At 44.7% G+C, this 19,341-nt stretch overlaps 1 protein-coding gene across 1 annotated transcript in view; it reads left to right on the top strand.

Annotated features, from left to right (window-relative positions):
- Positions 1–19,341, top strand: part of LOC128275674 (tyrosine-protein phosphatase Lar) — a 95,186-nt gene that overhangs the window by 8,832 nt on the left and 67,013 nt on the right. The window contains exon 3 of the mRNA XM_053014256.1: positions 13,144–13,326. Within this exon, the coding sequence (XP_052870216.1) occupies positions 13,144–13,326 (183 nt within the window). The remainder of the gene's footprint in view (positions 1–13,143; positions 13,327–19,341) is intronic.

Raw genomic sequence — 19,341 nt, 5'->3', positions numbered from 1 at the left:
TTACACTGTTCATTGTTGCTTAAATGAAGAAATTTGCATTGTCCTTCGAGCGCACAAGAAAACGGCAACGTTTGTCGCAGCAACGGAAGTGGCACACGCCCGGCCTCCGCCCGGCCTTCCGGTCGCTCGGTGCACAAAGGAATTACATTTTATTCGAGCAATTTTTCTTCTCTGACGAATATTTCGGGCCAAGAGGCTGGCGCGAGCACATTTATTTCGGTCTCACCCTGGATTTCAGCGCCTGGAATGACGTGAACTTTGTGTATTGTGTTGGCCGCGTGTGCCTCCTCCGCCGGCTCTCCCTGCCTTCGTTCCACCGTCTCGTCTTCCACTGGAAAGTTGTGTGATTTTTCCGCTGTTTTTTTTTCGAGCTCCACACGACGACGGGGCTTTGAAATGTGGAAAAGCGTACAACAATGAGGCGTGAGATGGAAATGAGAGCTTTTTGTCCCACCAAACATCAACTTCAACAGACTCGCACGCCACGACTGGCTCAGGCTGGTTTCTCTTGAGAACCCCCCCGCGCGTACAGATGTCCTTGCGCGAATTGGTGGTGCCTCGGAAAAAAAGCACTCGGACTCATTACACAGCGGCAGCTGTTTTGCGCTGTGAGGTGAAATATCACACTGCAGTTGATTATCAGCTGAGTAGTGGCAGCACTACCGACATCCAGTTTTGCTTGGTATTTTTGATAAATTTGAATCAGCTCAAGTGGTAAATTTAGTTTCAGTTCGTTGTAGTCGTCGTATTTAAATGTTGATGGTTACTTGCTCGCTGAGCAATGCTTACCCGGCTATGGACTGGGAACATAAATAAACTCACTCGCTGCTCACTGCCGCCGTCCCGATCGTTCACAGTAATGCTTGCAAAGCTCGCTTGATGTTGATCGATTCGTAGCATTTAATCACATCCTTGCAACGATGTTGCAGAACCGTTGCAGAATGTTGTTGCATTCGTAAGACTGTGCTTTGTAGACCGGATGGCCGTTCTTCGGCTAGATTAGTGTGCTCGGTTTGTGAAATACTCTAGACTCTGGCTCTGACTGCCCCAGTAACGATTGAGTATTTGGGCCTTGGTCCTGCTTCAGAACTGACGGTGGACGGCCAAAAAGTACCACCCCATAACTGAAACCCTTATCTGTTATAGTGTTCGTCTTTTCGGCTTAGGAAAAGACATTTCTTATGTAGGGCCCAAGGGTTTTGCTGCGTACGCCCCAACAAGATTGAGATTCATATTAGTTAGTGAAGCACCAATTGAGCAGTTCGGATAAACTGTGTCAAGCCTAGCTTAACTAAGTACTCTGAAACTGTTCAAGTTTTCTAAATGCAGTTTAGTGCATTTCAAGCCTGGCTAAAAAGCAATCTATTATTTTTGAATGAAATTCAAATCATTATTTGAGATGCTTCCGATGATCCGACATACGTGAAAATATGCACCGTTTTGTTGGAAAATTCGTTGCCATTTTAAAAGTAGCTTCATAATTCCTCTCTTTTAGAAGTCTTTGTCGTTATTGGCGAAAAACTCTAGCAAACTATTTTCGGAATCTTCCCTTGATTCCGTGATAATCGCTTGGTGCCATGCTTGGATTATAAACTTCCCAATCTAGTTCTCAAAGTTTTTGACGAGACACTACAAACGTGAGGGGTCTTGTGTTGCCTTGATGGCAACAACTCTTCTGTTTGGTCAATTTTACCGGTTTCTGGTCAATCTCTAACTTTAAACGGTCCAATCCTAGAGATCCTAAGATCCTAGAGTATATAAGTTATCATCGATACACGATAACGACGCTCCACGTACGCTAGCCGACAATATGATAACACGCACACGGACCCGACCGCACACGGACACGACCGCAACAGAAGAACATGGGATGCGATATAGAAATTAGAATTAATAAATCAGTCTTCTTTGTAACGTTAAACCAAACGTATCGGGTTGTTACTTTTTAGGCTCATAATTTATGATCTGATTTAGTGTTTGGCTACACGGAAGCAACTCATAATAAACGATTCCTTTCCAGTCCCACCATATACCCAGTAGAACCATCCTGCCCGTTAGGTATTGCCGCTAAACATCGAGCTTCTTTGTGAACTCAGCTTTGTGCAAATGGCTTAAAACTATTCGATAGTTAATCTTCAGCTTCTGACCCATGCTCGAATTACTAGCATGTCGATCAACTCTGATTACTTCTGTGGCTTTAACAACATTTTCGACGACGCGTCTGCCTATGTGAGATGCATCATAAGAAATAACTGAATCAGGTCGACGAAACCCAAATTGCACGAGCTGTTACAGTATCGGCAACAGTATACATTAAAATAATTGTTTTAAGTGTGAAGTGTCAGTTTGATAACGAACATAAACATGAAACTGTATGATCAATACTTTACGTGATTTCGAACGCTAGAGCCATCTATCGATAAAATAATCCTTATCCTTATACACAATGTGACTCCAAATCGTCCACATTTGGATGATGTTATTTACGAAGCCAATAGACTTACAGTTCGGGGCATTACTTAGTAAACTCCTACCAACTACTATCAAGCGCAGTATATTTATTTCTAATTTCGTTCCGGCACGTCCGTCGGATTGCACGAAACATCGGCTTCGGATTTTGCCAATTGATCAACCAATTTACGGTGCTGGCCACTGCCCAATGCGGGCACAACCCACAACGCTCCTCGCACCCATAAATCCGCGCAAACAACACCGCGCGGGGCGAACCGTTCCGCGGGTCAGGCGAGGGCTAAATTAACGTATGATTATGGCCCGTGCCCGAAAACCAGTTTCACAGTTTCGTTTGCCAACTATTTTCAGACCCATTTGCGCCTCCGTTTGCCCATTGCGATGCCAGGAGCCCTCCGACCTGACCGGGTGAACCTTAGCGCAACACAGCGCAGCGCACCGCCGCGTCTAGTCTTCTCGCCCGATGGCCACCCGATAAGTACGGCCATTATGCTTGTCGCCTACGCTAAATGGGGGGGAAAGAATATTCGAAAATCGAGATCGTTATTCGCGATAGCGGTCGGCCGGTGGCCCAACGTGGACGCGGTACACTTCCGTCGTCGTCGTCGTCGTCCTTGCGCAAGCCGTTGCGATGTTTCTGGGTTGGTCTTTGTGAAGAAAATGGCAATACGATACGAAGCAAGCACGCCAAACTTGCGGCCCGGAAGTTGCGCGGGCCACACCGGGCGGACCGGTGGTCATCACAGATGAAGAGATATGTTGCCAGACTTACAGAGCCTCCCAGGTCCACCAGCCCAGGGGTTTTTCTTATGCGTTGGCCACTGGAGAAGCGGGCCACTGGTCAAAGGGCAGCTGGCAGCGCGGAACCTCTCACCGTGGGGTGGTGAGAGTTGTAAAGTAAATAGAAAAGAGGACAGGAAGCGTCTTCGCTGGCGGCGGCGGCGGAGAGTGGAGTGGCGTAGAAAAGAAGGCCAACCGCCGACCAACCGTTCCCGTTGAATGTGGCGAATCGGTAACATAGTTTATAGGTTGCACGTCTTCCTAGGGCACTAAACGTCTGCCAGTGTGTGTGTGTGTATGTGCAGCTTTGTGGTCTAAGAAACCGAAATTCAAACCACTGCTAGACACGTGTGTGTGTGTATGTGTTCCCATTACAATTAATTTCAATTATGCTGGACGTTAACGTAGTACATGTATTATTTTGTTTCAATTATATGTGTCGGACCGTCTCCTGTACGATTGCGGGTTTTATGGCCCTGGTTTTTTTTTTCTTTGACCCGCTGTGTTCCTTCCTTCCTTTCTGTCCATTCCCGTGCACCGGACGGTGTGGCCATTGTGGTATGCACAGTGAGTGTATTTTACCGTTAATGACGGTTAAAACGATAAGGGCAGACGAAGAACTCTTTAAATTACAGAAATGGCGAACTTTCACATGCGAAATAGGGTGAACTTTTGCTACACTTCTCTGGCTGGTGCGCATATCAGCCACAGTCGGAATGATGTAGCAGGCAGCTCCGTCGACCGTCCGTCTCCGTCCGTCGAGACTCCGTCCGTCGAGACTCTGTCTGGCAAAGTTCTGCTGCGATCGTTATGTACACATTTCATTTCACAAGGAAGATGGCCCGCTGGCAGGAAGGTTTTTATGTAAGTGCTCTTCGGGAGAACACAAATCGTGGTCGTCGAGAAAGAAAAAAACGGGCAGCTCCACGAGTATTTGCAATGGAAAATATGGCCATCCCACGTCCTATGGGTATCCTGGTTGAGTCATTCCGAAAGTTTCCCGAAAACTGTAATGACTGTTAAATTGGAGGCTAAAGTGCACTAATACTTGGCGCAAAAAATCCACCGAGCAAATTTACTTGCACGCTGAGCTGGGATACATCCAGAAGGATTCTCCACAAACGGGGAATACACGTGGCTACTTTTCTACCCCAAAACTAGAACAAGTGTGCATTGAGGCACCACTTCCTTCTTCTGGACTGGGCATTAAAAACACCTCAATTCTTTATTGGCCAGTTAGGTTTTATCAAGAACGAAGGAACTGATTTTTTTTTTCAAAGGCACCACACCACATAATGCAGAAGATTACAAATATTATTATGTGTTTTTCAATTTAATTAATACCATCAAAAGAGTTATATTTCTATGGTAGGCAGATATTAACACACAATGGCTAGCGAAACAATATTTATTTTAGTAAAACAAAAGATTTTATGGAATAGGAGAATAAAAATTTTATCGTTTAAAATAGAATGATTTATCAGTCAAAGCCATCGATCATGTGTTGGAAATAATGTTTCTGTAGTTATACGCATCTTTTATCCATTTTAGTCAACCTAAATTCCTCTGACACACACCATTATGCTAACACATGATTGCCAAACAGCGTTATGCAGTCCATTCTGCAGTCCTCACGAACTATTGTTAACCAGATTGTTGACCAGATTCGGACAAGAATGCATCCCTAGACCATAATATATTTGTAATGTGCTTGCTAATGTTGAATAAGCACACTTTTAGGAGAAAAGTTCAACTTTTCCTACAATAGGTTAAGGGTGATATCAAAGCAATGGTAAAATACCAATCTCTTTTTCAAATTGGTTCACAAAGGTTCGGAAGTTTTTAGAAAACAAGATCAGATGTGCTTGGATCTTATAGACTTCGTCAGATGTCATGCACTGGAGGGACTTCTACACGTTTTGATTTATGTTTTTTGTTGAATAACTTTGGCGAAGAGAAGAGCTTTTGTAATTGAGATGTTACGTTTACGTTTATCAACTCGTTTAGCTTTAAGTTTTAATACGACGATCACGACCTTGTTTTTCATAACCCTTGAATAGCCGGCTTTTGTCGAAAACGTAGAAACAAAACAGTTTCCTGTGATTTCCGCATGGTGCTTTACTGCCGCCTAGTTTCGCATTTTAAACATCAAGTCATGCCAAATATTATTATTCATAATCCGAGAACTTCAAGCTTCTAACGTCCTATGAATCTTGTTTGGCCACTGTATTTAACATTTGTCCGCAATTTGAAAGCAGCCTAGCGAATGGACTGCCTATTAGATTAATGTGCGGAACCGAACTAGCTGCTCCGTTGAAGAGAACATAAGAACAAGTTTTGGTACTCTACATGTGGCACCCGTCACAGCGGACGGTTTTCAAAATGGAACATCCTTGTCAGCGTGTGTTGTATGTAGGGTTCGTGGTTCAAAAAATTCATTTCACACCAGACCAGACGCTGACGAGTGAAAAACTGCCACAGGCTAAAATTAAAATCGACCTCATATCAACCGCCGCCCCAGACAGGGCCCCCAATGCTGCGTCCGTCCCATGATTCAGTGCCATTAAATCTCCTTCAAAATGTAAGATAAAGCCACCGGCGCACCGTTTTTTCCCCCAGTGCCGATCAAATCATTCTTCCTGCGTTCAGTATCAGATTTCTTCGCTCCGCCATCCATCAGCGCGGCGCGACTCGCGAAGTCTCGATATCCGGGCCAGAGGATGGAAGGACGGCCACCGGGAACGCCAATGATTTGTTAGATGAAAATAAATGAAGACTGACATTTAGATGAAAAATGGAACAAACGGCTCTTTCCGCTCCGGCGGCGCGCCAGAAAAGGCTTTTCGTTTCTAGGAGCTCCCGGTGTGTAACGGAGGCGCCGCACAACGTGTACCGATTCCGGTTCGGCTTGGTTTGGAATTATTTAGATGAGCTGGCGAATAAATCACATGGCGGTGGGCAAACACGGGCGTGTGGCTGTAGTGGTGTTAACGACCACCACCGGTTTCCCGTTCGTCCCATCCGACGCGGGCAATTAATTAAATCCGCTAAACAACGGCGATCCTTTGAAGAGAAGGACGAATTGGTTAATCCAGTGCCGCGCGCTCTATCTCGTCCGATCCGATCCGGAAGTGATGGATGAAGCGCCGGTTCGTTTAATTTGCTACAAAATCACATTTATCACCGATCATCATTTTGTGGTCGGGCGTGGCGCGCAGGATAACAGAGTTTATTAGGAAAATGTTGTAATTAGCCGCGATCGATCTTCGGCGAAGCAGCCAAAAATAGGACAGACCGACGGGTTTGTCGCGATTCGAAGTTTCCGAACGAAGTTCGTTTGGGTCTTCTAAAACTCTAAAACAAAAATTAACAACCAACATTTTCGTTCGAAAAACCGAACCATTTCTCGATTTCCGAGTGATTGATTGCGAGCTTCACAAGCTTCATACACGCCGTTCGTTAAATTGATAATATTAAACCGTCTGGACCAAACGGCTCCGGAGGCCGGAAGTGTACATGTATCTTCAGAAGTGTATGCTCCAAAATGTATTCGCAACTTTCAGCGCAACACCCGGCGGAATGGGAAACTTTCTCATGAAGTGAAAATTTACAGCTCTCCCATGGGTTCCAACCCGTCGGCGGCGGCCACCTCCTGCCAGTTTCAGGACCGTGGCCAGGGAGCGTCTACAGCAGAGGGACCACCGTGCTCGATGATGATGCTGATGATGATGAGCAGGCGAAGAATTGGCCTCACAGTATTTGATCTCGAAATTCCTGCGACCTAGCAGCGGCAGCAGCAGCAGCGATGGGAACCGGATTTTCGGTGTGCCAGGTTTTCACACGCGCTCCGTAGCTGAAATAATTGTGGAAAACTTGTCCCGTGGGAGCGCCCTGGCAAAAACTGGGCATCCAACGCAGCTGCCAACGCAGTTAGCAGCAGGTCCGTTTGGTGCGAATTGAACTGCCGACTGCCGACGGGGCGTCGGCGTCGGGGCAGAAAAAGCCAAAGAAAAGGTCTATTATAAAAACATTATTCTGAAATTAACTTCATAAACAGTCCACCGAGGGACGGCTAAGTGGAAACTCAAACAAAAATGGATTGTTTCCCTCATGGATGGTCCCGCTTGTTTTGGCTTTGTGCTGTTTTTGCTTTCTTTCCACCACCACCAGCACAGCTCGTAAGCGGATATATAGGTGGTCCTTTGTTGCGATTCCCGCCAGGATTCCCGCTTATTTGTTGCCCTAGGACACCGGGTCGCGCGCCGTTTTCCGCCGGTCCAAAGATTACCATTCCAGCCTGAGTCGGGTGCTCGGGCGGAAAGTTTTGTTCCTCCGGAACTGCGGGAGGAGCAACAATGGACCAAAACCGAACGATGAGCTACCGTGTAGACCGTTAAGCTTTCGGTGCCGGTTGCCCACGGTTCGAGCAATGAGGCTAAACAAACTCAAAAATGCTCTACCACTCAACAATGGTGTTGTTGGGTCCCGAGACGGATTTGCGTGTAAAATGTGTTGATTAAATGAAACTTTCTCGCCCCGGCCATAAACCGTCAGCTTCACGACACACGGAAAATTGGTCCCAACGGCAAGCACTGCCACACTCACTCATCTAGGGTTTGGTTTCTTGTTCTAGTTAAAAGCAATAACAATTAGATCGAACAGTTAAGCCTATCTGAACGTGCTTTGGAACTTTCCAATAAATATAGTTTTCTTTACAATACATGTTGAGTTGAACGTGAAACTGTTAGTGATTTAGGAAGCCTTCCCAAATATAACTTTCAGTTTGCTATATCCTTTCGAGTAACATTATGATACTTATTTTGTAATTTCATTCATTCAATGTGGAACGCATTTTCCGATCTTCCGGATCTTTTGCATGGTCTTCAAGCTTAGGGATGAGCCACGTAACACTGTGACCAAAAAGTAAGGAGAATTTCATTTTGAACTTGTTTGTAAGGTTGATAGGGACCAAAGTTTTTGTTTCTAAGTTGGCATCACTGTCACCAATATCTGTGTCAAATTATGCGTCAGAATACTTATTCATGGTACGAGTCCTTTTGTGAATTCTTCGTTTTTCATTATGTCTGAATCTGTTTGGAAAGGCAGTTCCATTAAATTTTGTGTGCGGAATGACATTTCTGCTGCCAAAAAGGTTGTAAATGTTGCAGAAGGCCTTTGGTGGGCAAGCTCTTTGGAAAACAAATGTTTATAAATGGTACTAAATGTTCATAGAAGATCGCCGAAGCATTAAAAACGCACCATGCTCTCTTTGTGTGTCATGCCAAAATGTCCATTTTTAAATATTCGACACGACATGGTCAATCCTCCTCCAACGTAAGTTGCCGACTAAAAGTTAAGCTGAAATCCTTTACCAGATGCCAACACAAAACTCAGACCTAATAGAAGGTTATTGTGTTTTTTTTACCTATTATTTTATGTAATCTTCTAAATCTGCCCTATTATTGACGAGTTCGGTTAATTTCCCCATCGCTTACGGTTGTTGATGATAACTTATACTAAGCTGTTCAATAAGTTTTTTGCCTCGATACCAGAGGGCGCTGCTACGAGTCCAATTTTTTTTGTCATATTGGAACACTCTTCATATGAACGTATGTAAAGTTTCATTTCAATCGGTCACTTAGTTTTTTTTTACAAGCCATTTAGTATCGACATGTCAAAATAATTTTTCACAATGGAAAAAATCAAGTATTGTGCAGTGATTTATTTTTATTTTTGAAAGGTTTAAAGGCAAAGGAAAATTTTGAACGAATGTTGAAAGTGTATAAGGACTCTTCACCTTTAATTAGGTTGTTAAAAGGGGCGTTTCTGAGTTCAAACATGGTCGTAGTAGCCTTCAAGACGATCCATGTCAAAAACGTCAAAAAAAAGACACAACATCTGAAATCATAAAACAATACAAGATATCGTTTTAGAAAATCGTCCAATCACTGATATAAATTAAGTACAAGACCTAGCCAACTCATTCAACAGTATAACCAATATTTAACAGTATAACCAAGTTTTGAGTTCGAGAAAGCTGTTTGCAATATGGGTGCCGCATTCACTAAAAACGTATTCGAATGCATCTATCTTGACAACATTTAAAGCGTTTTCGATAGGATAAAGTGGATTTTGTGCATCGAATCATCACTGTGGATGAGACTTCGGTATATCACTATGATCCTGAATCAAAATAAGAGGCTAAAGAGTGGTTGGAACCGTTTTCTTCGGATCCAAAACGAGTTCGTTTAGAAATTGCCTAAAAAGATGTTAGCATCAGTTTTGTGCGATGCGAATGGAATTTTGTTAGCGGATTACTTGCAAATTGATAAAACAATACATTTCGATTGTTGTTGTAACCTTTTAGACCAACTGAAAGAGAAAATTTGTGAAAAAAGACCAGGTTTGCAGAAGAAAAACATCCTCTTTCATCAGGGCAATGCACCGTGTCCAAAGAGCATTTTGAAAATGGAAAAAAATCCATGAATTAAAGTTCGAATTGTTGGAGTATCCACCCAATTCACCAGATTTGGCCCTTAGCGACATCCACCTGTTTTCAAACAAAAAAAAATCGTGCGCGGTAAGAGTTTTTCATCAAATCATGACGTCATAACAGCTTTTAAAAAAGTAATGTGACACGTCGATACTAAATGGCTTGTAAAAAAAAGTAAGTGACCGATTGAAATGAAACTTCACATACGTTCATTTGAAGAGTGTACCAATATGACAAAAAACAATTAGACTCGTAGCAGCACTCTCTGGTATCGAGGCGCAAAACTTATTGAACAGCCTAGTATTTGGAATCAACTATTTTCTTTCTATAATCTCTTGAGAACACTTCCACATTTCTCCAAGACTTATCAATCTCCACATCATATTATTGTCTCTGTAACCATATTAAAAGGGCGACTGGCGAACCAAACCAAGGGCTGAGCTGGTTTAGCTCCGTTTCACTCAGCCATGGTAGAAGTTTTCGAACGAACCCCGAAATGGTAGTATCATTATTTTAAAACTGCATCTGACCGTTTCTGCAACGCCTGCGCCAAACCGTAGTAACCGCTTTTGGGAAACGGAGCCAACCCCTAACCACGTGACCCAAACCTCAAACGGTGATTTGCCCACCGACCCTGCGCCCACCGCCCGGAGAATGAAGTTTTAAACGTCGCCGCCAAAAATACTGTCAACAGCTGTCCGCCGCAGAGAAAATTGCCAAATTTCGGGTCGGGTGAATCTTTCGTCGGCGGTCACACACACCGGGGTGAACCGCCAGAAAAACTGGGGCCGACTGGCCGGCCCCACCGGCCAGAAACCCGGCCGGCCCAGCATGATGCGGCGGTGGCGCTATCTGGGCTGTAATCTGGGTAGAAATTATTGTTTCTCAAACATGGCCTGGCCGGCAGGACCAGACCGGACGACTTTTTGCGGGGCCGTCGGCGGAAGCGTTTTGCTACTTTGTTTGCGCCATGTCGAGCACAATGCTTCGCTTGTTAGTGGAGCAGACCGCACGGCGCCAACCCTCACCCAAACCGGCCGTGTGCAGAACAATATTTTCGTAACTGCAACTGCTTTTTGTGCCTGTGTGCCAGAGTGCGCCATAATTTAATCCCTGGCATTTGCACTGGCATTCCCCACCGTCGGTGCCAAGGCTTTCGCATCAAACTCTTAACATAATGCTGCTGAGCGCGTCTCGGAGTAGATGGTGGATTGTGGCGCTGCTGCTGCTGAACTACATTACTGTCAGGGCCACAAGGAGCGCATTATTGTGAGGGAACTGCTTCGCTTTGTTACTGTGCACCGCTCGCTGGGTCTGCGTTATCCTCATGCAGAATCAGAAGGAAGCGCTTTCTGGGTAACGTAAATTCCGACACTCGGATACGGTTGTAAATCTAGTATTATCATTGCCGATGTCGCCCGTCGCTTGGCGAATCACTCTGGGGTATTAGCGTGAGTTCACACACAAATTCAACGCATTTCCGAGCCATTAAGAAAACGATATGCACACACACACCGCTTGGAAGCCGCTTAATTAACTTACTGTCTGCGTCAATTTGAAGCTGTATTTACGGCGGATGTTCGCCGCGTGACACGGGCTGTCATAAATGATTTCAATTAGTGTCGTGTTTAATTTTCGTGAAAGAATATTTTTCCTTGATTCACTCGGCAGTCGTTGGAAGCGAACGAAAGAGCACGAAAACGCGTTCAGCATATTCGGAAGACATTCTGCTCGATAAAGTAGATAATTAGTTTTAACTTTTTTACGCTCTCACTTGCCAGAACACTGCACTGCGAATTGTCTCCATTTAATCCAACTAGCATCAAGCTCGCTCGGCTCGACGAGGATATCTGTTAATCGCAACTGATAAGACCCTCATTTCTCGCGCGTAGCAGCACCCTTCAAGGGCAACTGATTCGACCGTCTTCTGCTTTCGAGCTTCCTTCGCCTGTTCCTCCGGGGGCGGACAGTAACAAAGTTTTCCTTCCCTATCTTTAGACCGAAATCGAAAAGACGTGGCGTGGCAAGAAAACGTAATAATCATCACCGCGTTGCCCGCGCTCCGTTTACACATTTCACATTTTATCCATGATTTACGCGTCATTCTTCATTTGCCTCTGGAGAGGGCAGCATAAAATGAAATGTCCACTATTGGGTTGCTGGCCACCATCAGCAGCATCCCGCTGAACGCACCCACCGGGATGATGTCATCGGGATGATTTATTTTTCCGCCATTCCCGGAAGAGGCTTGCCGTCGTCGTACGACGGCCGGGTTCTGGTGGTCCGGGGCCGTGGACTGGCGGTAGTCCGGTTCTGCTCGGTGGCCCGTTCTGTTTGCTCTGTGGGTGACGCTTAGAGAGACGGGTGAAAAAGTAACACCGGACAGCTGCGGAAATTGACACTGCGTATCGCATTATCTGCTGCTGCTGCTGCCGCTGGCCGACTGTGCGTTCACCTGTCGAGTTAATTCCACATCCTGCTGACCACGTCGCCGACGCTGACCGAATGAAATGTGACATTTGCGACGATACCGGACCGGTCATTGTGGTTCGTGTTCGTGTTTTTTTCTGTCTTTCGATTGGCTCAGTTCTCAGCAAAGTTTCACAAGGATCATTGCAGTTTTCGTTATTTTACGTATCTTGGATCTATGGAAAATTCATTTATTCATTCATTTATTCATTTTTTAATTCATTCATTATAATGTAATTCATTTATTTATTTATTTATTTTGTTATTTAATATGTTAGTATTCCGAAAAAAACAACTATTTCTTTCATCGTTGCAATTGTTTGCTTTTTGCTACTCTTTTTTATCATGACGGTTTATTTGTTGCATTTTCTTATTTTGTTATTTCTTTTACACATAATATGTGATTCTGATTACTGTTTCCTGTTATCGCCGGATTTGTTGGTTATTTGCTGTTTTTTTCTTATCGATACGGTTTATTTGTTGGCGACTCTGTGTTTTTTTGGCCGAGCACTACTGACCACCGCTTCGTTATTACAGTTTGCCATTACTTTTCTTAAATGTTTAATGTATAATCCAGCATCGGGTTTCACATTGGCACACAGTGATGCCACAACATACGCCGCCGGCGTTGGGTGCGCTTCGAGACAAAGAGGATTATGAGCGCTTCTTGTTGCGGGAGAACTCACTCGGTATGCGCCCGCCCAAGTCAATCCAACCACTTAACGAGCAATCGTAGCAAAGAAGCACAGGACCTCGATGGGTTCCCTCGGCGTAACTACACCACGCGTTGGCGCAAATGTGTCTTCATCAAAGATGCATTAAAGCGGTAGAAGAGCGGTAGAAGTTTGGTAGCGCTGGCCCAGAGCTGGACCAAAAATTGTCGTGAGCACACTAAAACCGTCCGCTTTCCTTTTTCTTATTTCCTTTCGCAGGGGACAAAACACCGGCCGGATTCCCCGTGATCACCCAGAGCCCGACGATTCGTGTAATTGAAACTGGGCACACCGCCGTCATGCAGTGCAAGGCGACCGGCTCGCCGCCGCCCAAGATCTACTGGATCAAGGAAATGAAGCGTGTTGATATGACCAATCCACGCTACAGCATCAACAGTGAAGGTAAGAAACTTTTCCCGGTGCCCGGTTCCGTGGTCAGCGGTGGTCGTCCGGAAACTGACGGCAAATACTCCGACGCAAGTAATGCCGTCTAATCTAATGGTTCATTTGGGCAGGACGGCCGGACCAATTATACATGCTCGCTGCATGCTGACCGCTCGCTGTAACCTGTAGTAGTAGCGTCCACGAATTGTGTGAGCCACTTTGTTGCGGAGCACAGTTGCGGCTGCTTTGGCTGTCGATATCGGTGGGTGTCTGTGCGTCTGCCAGTACATGATTGGATACACTTTCCATGCAAACGTAAATGAGATGCTTGTTCATTACATTTATTATGGATTCGGCATGGTTTCCCCTGGCGATGTCCGTTCGTTACCCGATTCCGGCCCAAAGATTGTCGCCCCGTGCTGCGTCGGTCTGCGGTTTGTGGTGCACGTTGGGGCACTACTCGAAAAAGCCCCGCACACCGACCGACCCTTGCACACACTGCCCTTTTGCCAGTGTCCTGATGCATCAGCTGGGTCGCTATCGTGTGTATCGGGTCCGACATGGCTCCTGGGCGAGCTGGTAAATAATTAATGCTACTTACAAAGCTGTTTGTACCAAACCCAAACACAGAGCATCTCCATGTTGCACTGGTTTGGTCATCTTGGTCATTTTCCAAACGCAAAGAGCTTTCTTGCTCGCTCTCTCTCTGTGTCTGGATGGCTCTGTCACGCCATCAGTGCACAATACAAACATCCGACGCAAACATTGCATTAGTGATGTGAGGATGAGTCTATGTCGTGCTTTAAGATGACCGGGTACTCTGCGAAACAGTTGTGAGGTTTCCTGAATTCAGATATTTGAATTGTTTTAAAGAACATGTCAGTAAATAGAAGTGGGATCGGTCAGAAATCCCTTTGATACCATTTGGGTTCAAGCTATCAGACGAATTTTAAGTAAACTTTGCTACCGATGCAGTTTTGTATGGTGAGTATTCTCACTGCGATTTCATCTTACTTTAATTAGCTCAAAGGCAACATTTTCGAGCAAAGCTGAAACGGCAACGATACTACTTGTTAATATTTGAAATGGAATTTTTTTGCGAAAGTTCAATTATACAAGTCAATAGTGTCACCACACTTTGATTTTTGTGCCTCCATTCTGTTCCTTGGAAACCAAACACAGCTTCAGAGGTTGCAGAGGCTGCAGAACAGAATTATGAGGCTAATTTTGGGTTGTAGTCGGGTACACTTCATCTAGTATCATGCTAGATATTTTGCAGTGGATGTCCGTTAGACAAAGAATCGCGTACCAAACGGCAATTTTTGTACATAAAATTTTGAAAGGGATTGTGCCATTATACTTGGGAGAACGGATAGTCGTGGGGTCAGACGTTCACCGCTACTGTACTCGCAGGGCTGGCGATCCGAGATTACCTAACTATCTGTCTGTGAACGCCTGTAATTCCTTGTTCTTCAAGGGGGTACAATGGTACAATACTATGCCGAGGCACATCACCCAAGCCGTACATCTGAGGGAATTCAAGCGTTTGTGCTCCGCATATATAAGAGAGGTCGTTTAACTTGCGTCTGGCTCAACAGACCAGTAGTTACGTTATATGTTACATGTTGTATATGTGAAATCTTGTATCTTGTGGAGCAATCTGTCGAAACTGTGCTTGTCGTCGTTCGCTTTGATTATGGTGATGATAAGATTAAAAAACATTGAGAAAATGAATATACAAAAATATTAATAATAATTATAATGAAAGAGACTAGATAGATTTGAGACACGCGCGCGGAAATGAGGAAGTGGTGGGCATTCTGTAATAGAATCGTTGGTGTCAATTAGCGAAAAGCAGATGATAAGGCTCATGCTTAACGGTCGCACCACATTATCAACCAATGGTAACTGGAGGTGTGCAATATAAACAGAGCAAGAGAAATCTTCTGCGCTCCGTAGAGTGGACCCTCCCTTTTAAGTGGGGACATCATGCATTGTCTAACACTTTAAGGGATGGCGACCGTTGTAAAAGGAGAGAAGCTAGATGCCATGGTTCTGGGAAGTTTGCCCCCATGCCCCCTCTCGTTGATTTTTTTTAAATTTTGTAATTATCGATAGATAAATCCGTCCTTCTCAAACCTATGCAGGGGTAAGAGGTGGGACTTATCATCATCATCAATATTTGTAACCACCTTGGTACGATCCTACCTTTGGATTACTTCTAAGGTGATTTTTGGATTGGTTCTTCTCTAATAGAAGTGTTTAATGTGAACCTATTCTGAAACTTACAACAGTGTATGTTGTACTGTTCTTGAACCTTTTTCTCCTGGTTTTCTGAACAAGCAGTAAGCGATCAAACAAAACTTCACAACATCATCAACACTTCTTCATCATCATTCGTGCAGTTTACCTTCTACAGGATGTTCCATCACGATCCAACTATTTAAATGTTGAATAACTCCGGTCGACCTTGTCAGTCAATTTTGACAAATGAACAAGATTTATGGGTGGTATAGAATGACGTTTATAACCAATTCACCCAGAATACAATATCGATCAAATGACCGCCTCCATTAGACACACAAAAAGTGGCCTTTTTGGGCATTTTTCATTGTATTTGATACCATTTCGGTAATAACGTAACGTAACGACAACGTAATAGCAGCAACTTTCGCTGTAATATTAGCTTTCAGTTCTTCAATGGTCTTCGCTTGGCTGCAATAAACCTTAGTCTTCGAATAGCCCCACCGAAAGAAGTCAGAAAACATTTGGCAACAATAAGCGGGCACAGTTTTCACAGTTTTCGCAGTTGAACGATTATTTTCAATGTAGAGTGCTACAATTTCAACCCGCTGTTCGACCGCATCATTCCATGACTGAAACGGCATAGACTGAAGTTTCGGAATCTGGCTAATTTGTCAAAATCGACTGTCAAATTGCGGAGTTATTCAACGTTTAAATAGTTGGATCGTGATGGATCACCCTGTATATCTCGCTTCCTCTTTCAGTTAGCCAACAGACACCAATAAACCATTGGAATATTATGCATTTAAGAACTTGAAATTATCATCTCGGGCAACTACGTGGCACGTTAATTTATTAAAACCAGATAGTGCTATCACTTACGCTGGTTTGCGTCGTATCGTTGAACGTGATTGCTTTTCGTGTAAACGGACTTATCCATCCGCTGCTCGTCGTCGTTAGCTACGTGGTTCCGTGCAGTGGCGTGTCCATTCTTGGTTCCATTTTAACGCGCAAGCATGGTCTGATATCCTGATGTGTCCGCCAAACCCCCCCGGAGCAGTGCCCGTGGTTCGCGCCCGCTTACCTTTATGAATTTTCCACCAACCGGGCACCGGTGCGGGAGTTTTTCCGGTATCGTGATGCATTAATCATGGGCGAAATTTTCCCATGCTAATTAATGAGTAATTCGCACCACCAGCGACAGCAACAACATCGGTGGTAGTTTCTTCTCCTCCTCGTTTTTTTTTTTTCCTCGTCGGCATTCCGTTTCGGTCAGCCCTCTCGAACAGTGTGCTTGGCTGTGATTATCCTTTCCCGTGGCACAAGTACCCGGAGCCTCCCAAATTACCGAGCGCGCGCGCGTTTCACCGAATCCGGGGAGCGAATGCGCCCCGTTGGACCCACGGATCGATTGACGCAAACGATGGCGTCGAGTATCCCGGCGGGAGCCATATTTTTTGCATTCGAAATTATTTATGAATCTCAGCGCGGGCGGGTCCTGTTTACGGTCCTGTTGCCGCGAAACAATGCCGGCTGGTGGTGGACCATGCCCACCACCGCCGCCGATTGGTTCCGAGGCAGACATTTTCCCCCCCATTTTCCCGCGGCTCTTCTTCAAGCCGCGCGGTACCTTTCGGTTTCGGCGCGCGATCGGTTCCATAAATAAATGTTGCCAAATTTATGTCAATAAATTGGTCCCACCGGTTGTTGCCGCAGAATCGGCCAACCGGCTATCGATATCGGAGCACCGTGAATTGATCGCTCCCACCGCGTGTAACGCCGGCCATTTGTGCCGGTCGAGAGCGCACACCATTTCGGCACAACATTAGTCGCAATTTCGGCTCAAATGAGTTGGGACCGGCACGACGAAACAGGGGACTGATTTTCTATCGGTCCCACGAGAGTCCTTTTCCGATGACCTACATTTAGTGGATGTCAACCGGATCGACAGCCAACCTAAAATTAAAAGACATACATTATCACGGCGATCCTGTGCGGCGTTTACAAAACGGAGCAGAGTTTTTATTTTTGTTTTGGTTTTGGTCATTCATAACGCAATGAAAAAACGCAATCCTCACAGGTGAACTTAAAGCCCTGGCAGTTGCGGCAATTTTTTATTGGTTCATAAAACTACTAAAACTTTATTCCGCCATTCAGCAAGTTGCAAGAAAATCATGTTACAGACCATCAAGCATTCGCAGAAGGTTCATCTGGTATCATTTGAAGTCTGTCCTTTTCGACTCTACACCCTTCAAACCGCAGTAACCACTGAAGTTGCCAATCAACTATGTTTCATGGAACATCGCAATCAGTGACGTCGGAGAACTAGATCGCCAGTCACTCATTTGCAACGAACACTGAACCAAAAATAGATCCTGAAACCGAAAGACGTTAGGTAGCAAAGTAACAGCTTTGACGTTTCAAAGTCTTAAGGCCCGTTTACACGTAACGATATATCTGAACGATGCCTTGTATGAGACCAATCGTAACGATATATCGTTACGTGTAGACAGCAAAAAAGTACCAATTTGCTTGTATACGACCATAGTTTCAGATCAAAAAAATTGAATGCGCCGAGCATCAATTTCGGTCCGTTGGATCCAATCTCCATACATGTGTGCGTGTGCTGACGGTGGATATACACGTGTGCCTGTGTTGATGGTGGTTTGGCATGTTGTTTTGAATGTTTTTAAAGCAAAAGTTTAACGTGAGAATAATGGCTTCGCTTTAAAAGCCATTTCCTCGACCACTGGGACTGATAAGTACTCTTGGCACGTTCTTTTTTTTATTTTTAATCGAAACGCACAATGGCAAGACAGACGAATACAGTGTTACTTCCATGGCTGTCATTGCAAATCGAAACGATACATCGTGGCGTGTAGACGCTCCACCTTGGCTACGATATATCGTTACGATTAATCTGATACAAGGCATCGTTCAGATATATCGTAGCGTGTAGAAGGTCCTTTAAAAAGTAGTTGAATCCGCAACATGACATCTAAACTATGTGTGATAACCCTGCGCAACGCAACATGCTGCACAATGACAAGACTTCAGATTGCAACTGCAAAAGATCAGAGTAGTCTCAGCATGAAAATGGAGAAATTATTGCACAGTTTATTCGAAGTGGATTTCGACACCCCGAGGAAGAAGGCCAGAATTTCAGTTAATTATTTTTCATCCTTCGGCGGTCTAAAACATAACAAAGGAGTCACTTTAGCATGAAAATATTCTCACTGAAGCACAGATTATGGTCAAACAGTATTTGAATAGGCTTGAATGTTACGACTTGAAACACTTGAAACACTTCATGCTATTTTGTTTGACTCAGGCGTTGCTACGTTGCTCTGGCGTTCACTACTGAGAAAGCGTTGGCTAGTGAGGTTTGTCATCGTTTACAGGCTGTTTATCGTGACGATGCTGTCTCTCGATGGTGAATACTGTGAATCGGTAGGTAGTAAATTTCGTGGTTGACAGACCACACCGCGAACATCTAATCATTGCCTCAGGCGATTGTCATCGCCAACTCGTCGAAGACTGACCGGCGAATCACTCGTCGGCGTATCGCAAACCAAACTGGCATATCCAAGAAACGTGTGGGCTTCATTGAAGAATTGGGAAACCGTAAAATCGGTGCACGATGTCTGACAGAAGAGAATGTCTGAAACCTGAAGTTTGAATCAATTCCACATCCCACGTATTCGTTCGCCCTTGTTATTTTTATTTCTTGGTTGTACTAAAAAGAGACCCTACGCGTCCTGGGAATCGAGAAAAGTTGGAGGAATCTTT

The sequence above is a fragment of the Anopheles cruzii genome, chromosome 3 (genome assembly GCF_943734635.1).
Source record: "Anopheles cruzii chromosome 3, idAnoCruzAS_RS32_06, whole genome shotgun sequence".
In the NCBI taxonomy this organism is placed as follows: domain Eukaryota; kingdom Metazoa; phylum Arthropoda; class Insecta; order Diptera; family Culicidae; genus Anopheles; species Anopheles cruzii.
Note: the sequence above shows the minus strand (reverse complement) of the source record. Positions and strands in the feature narration are given on the sequence as shown.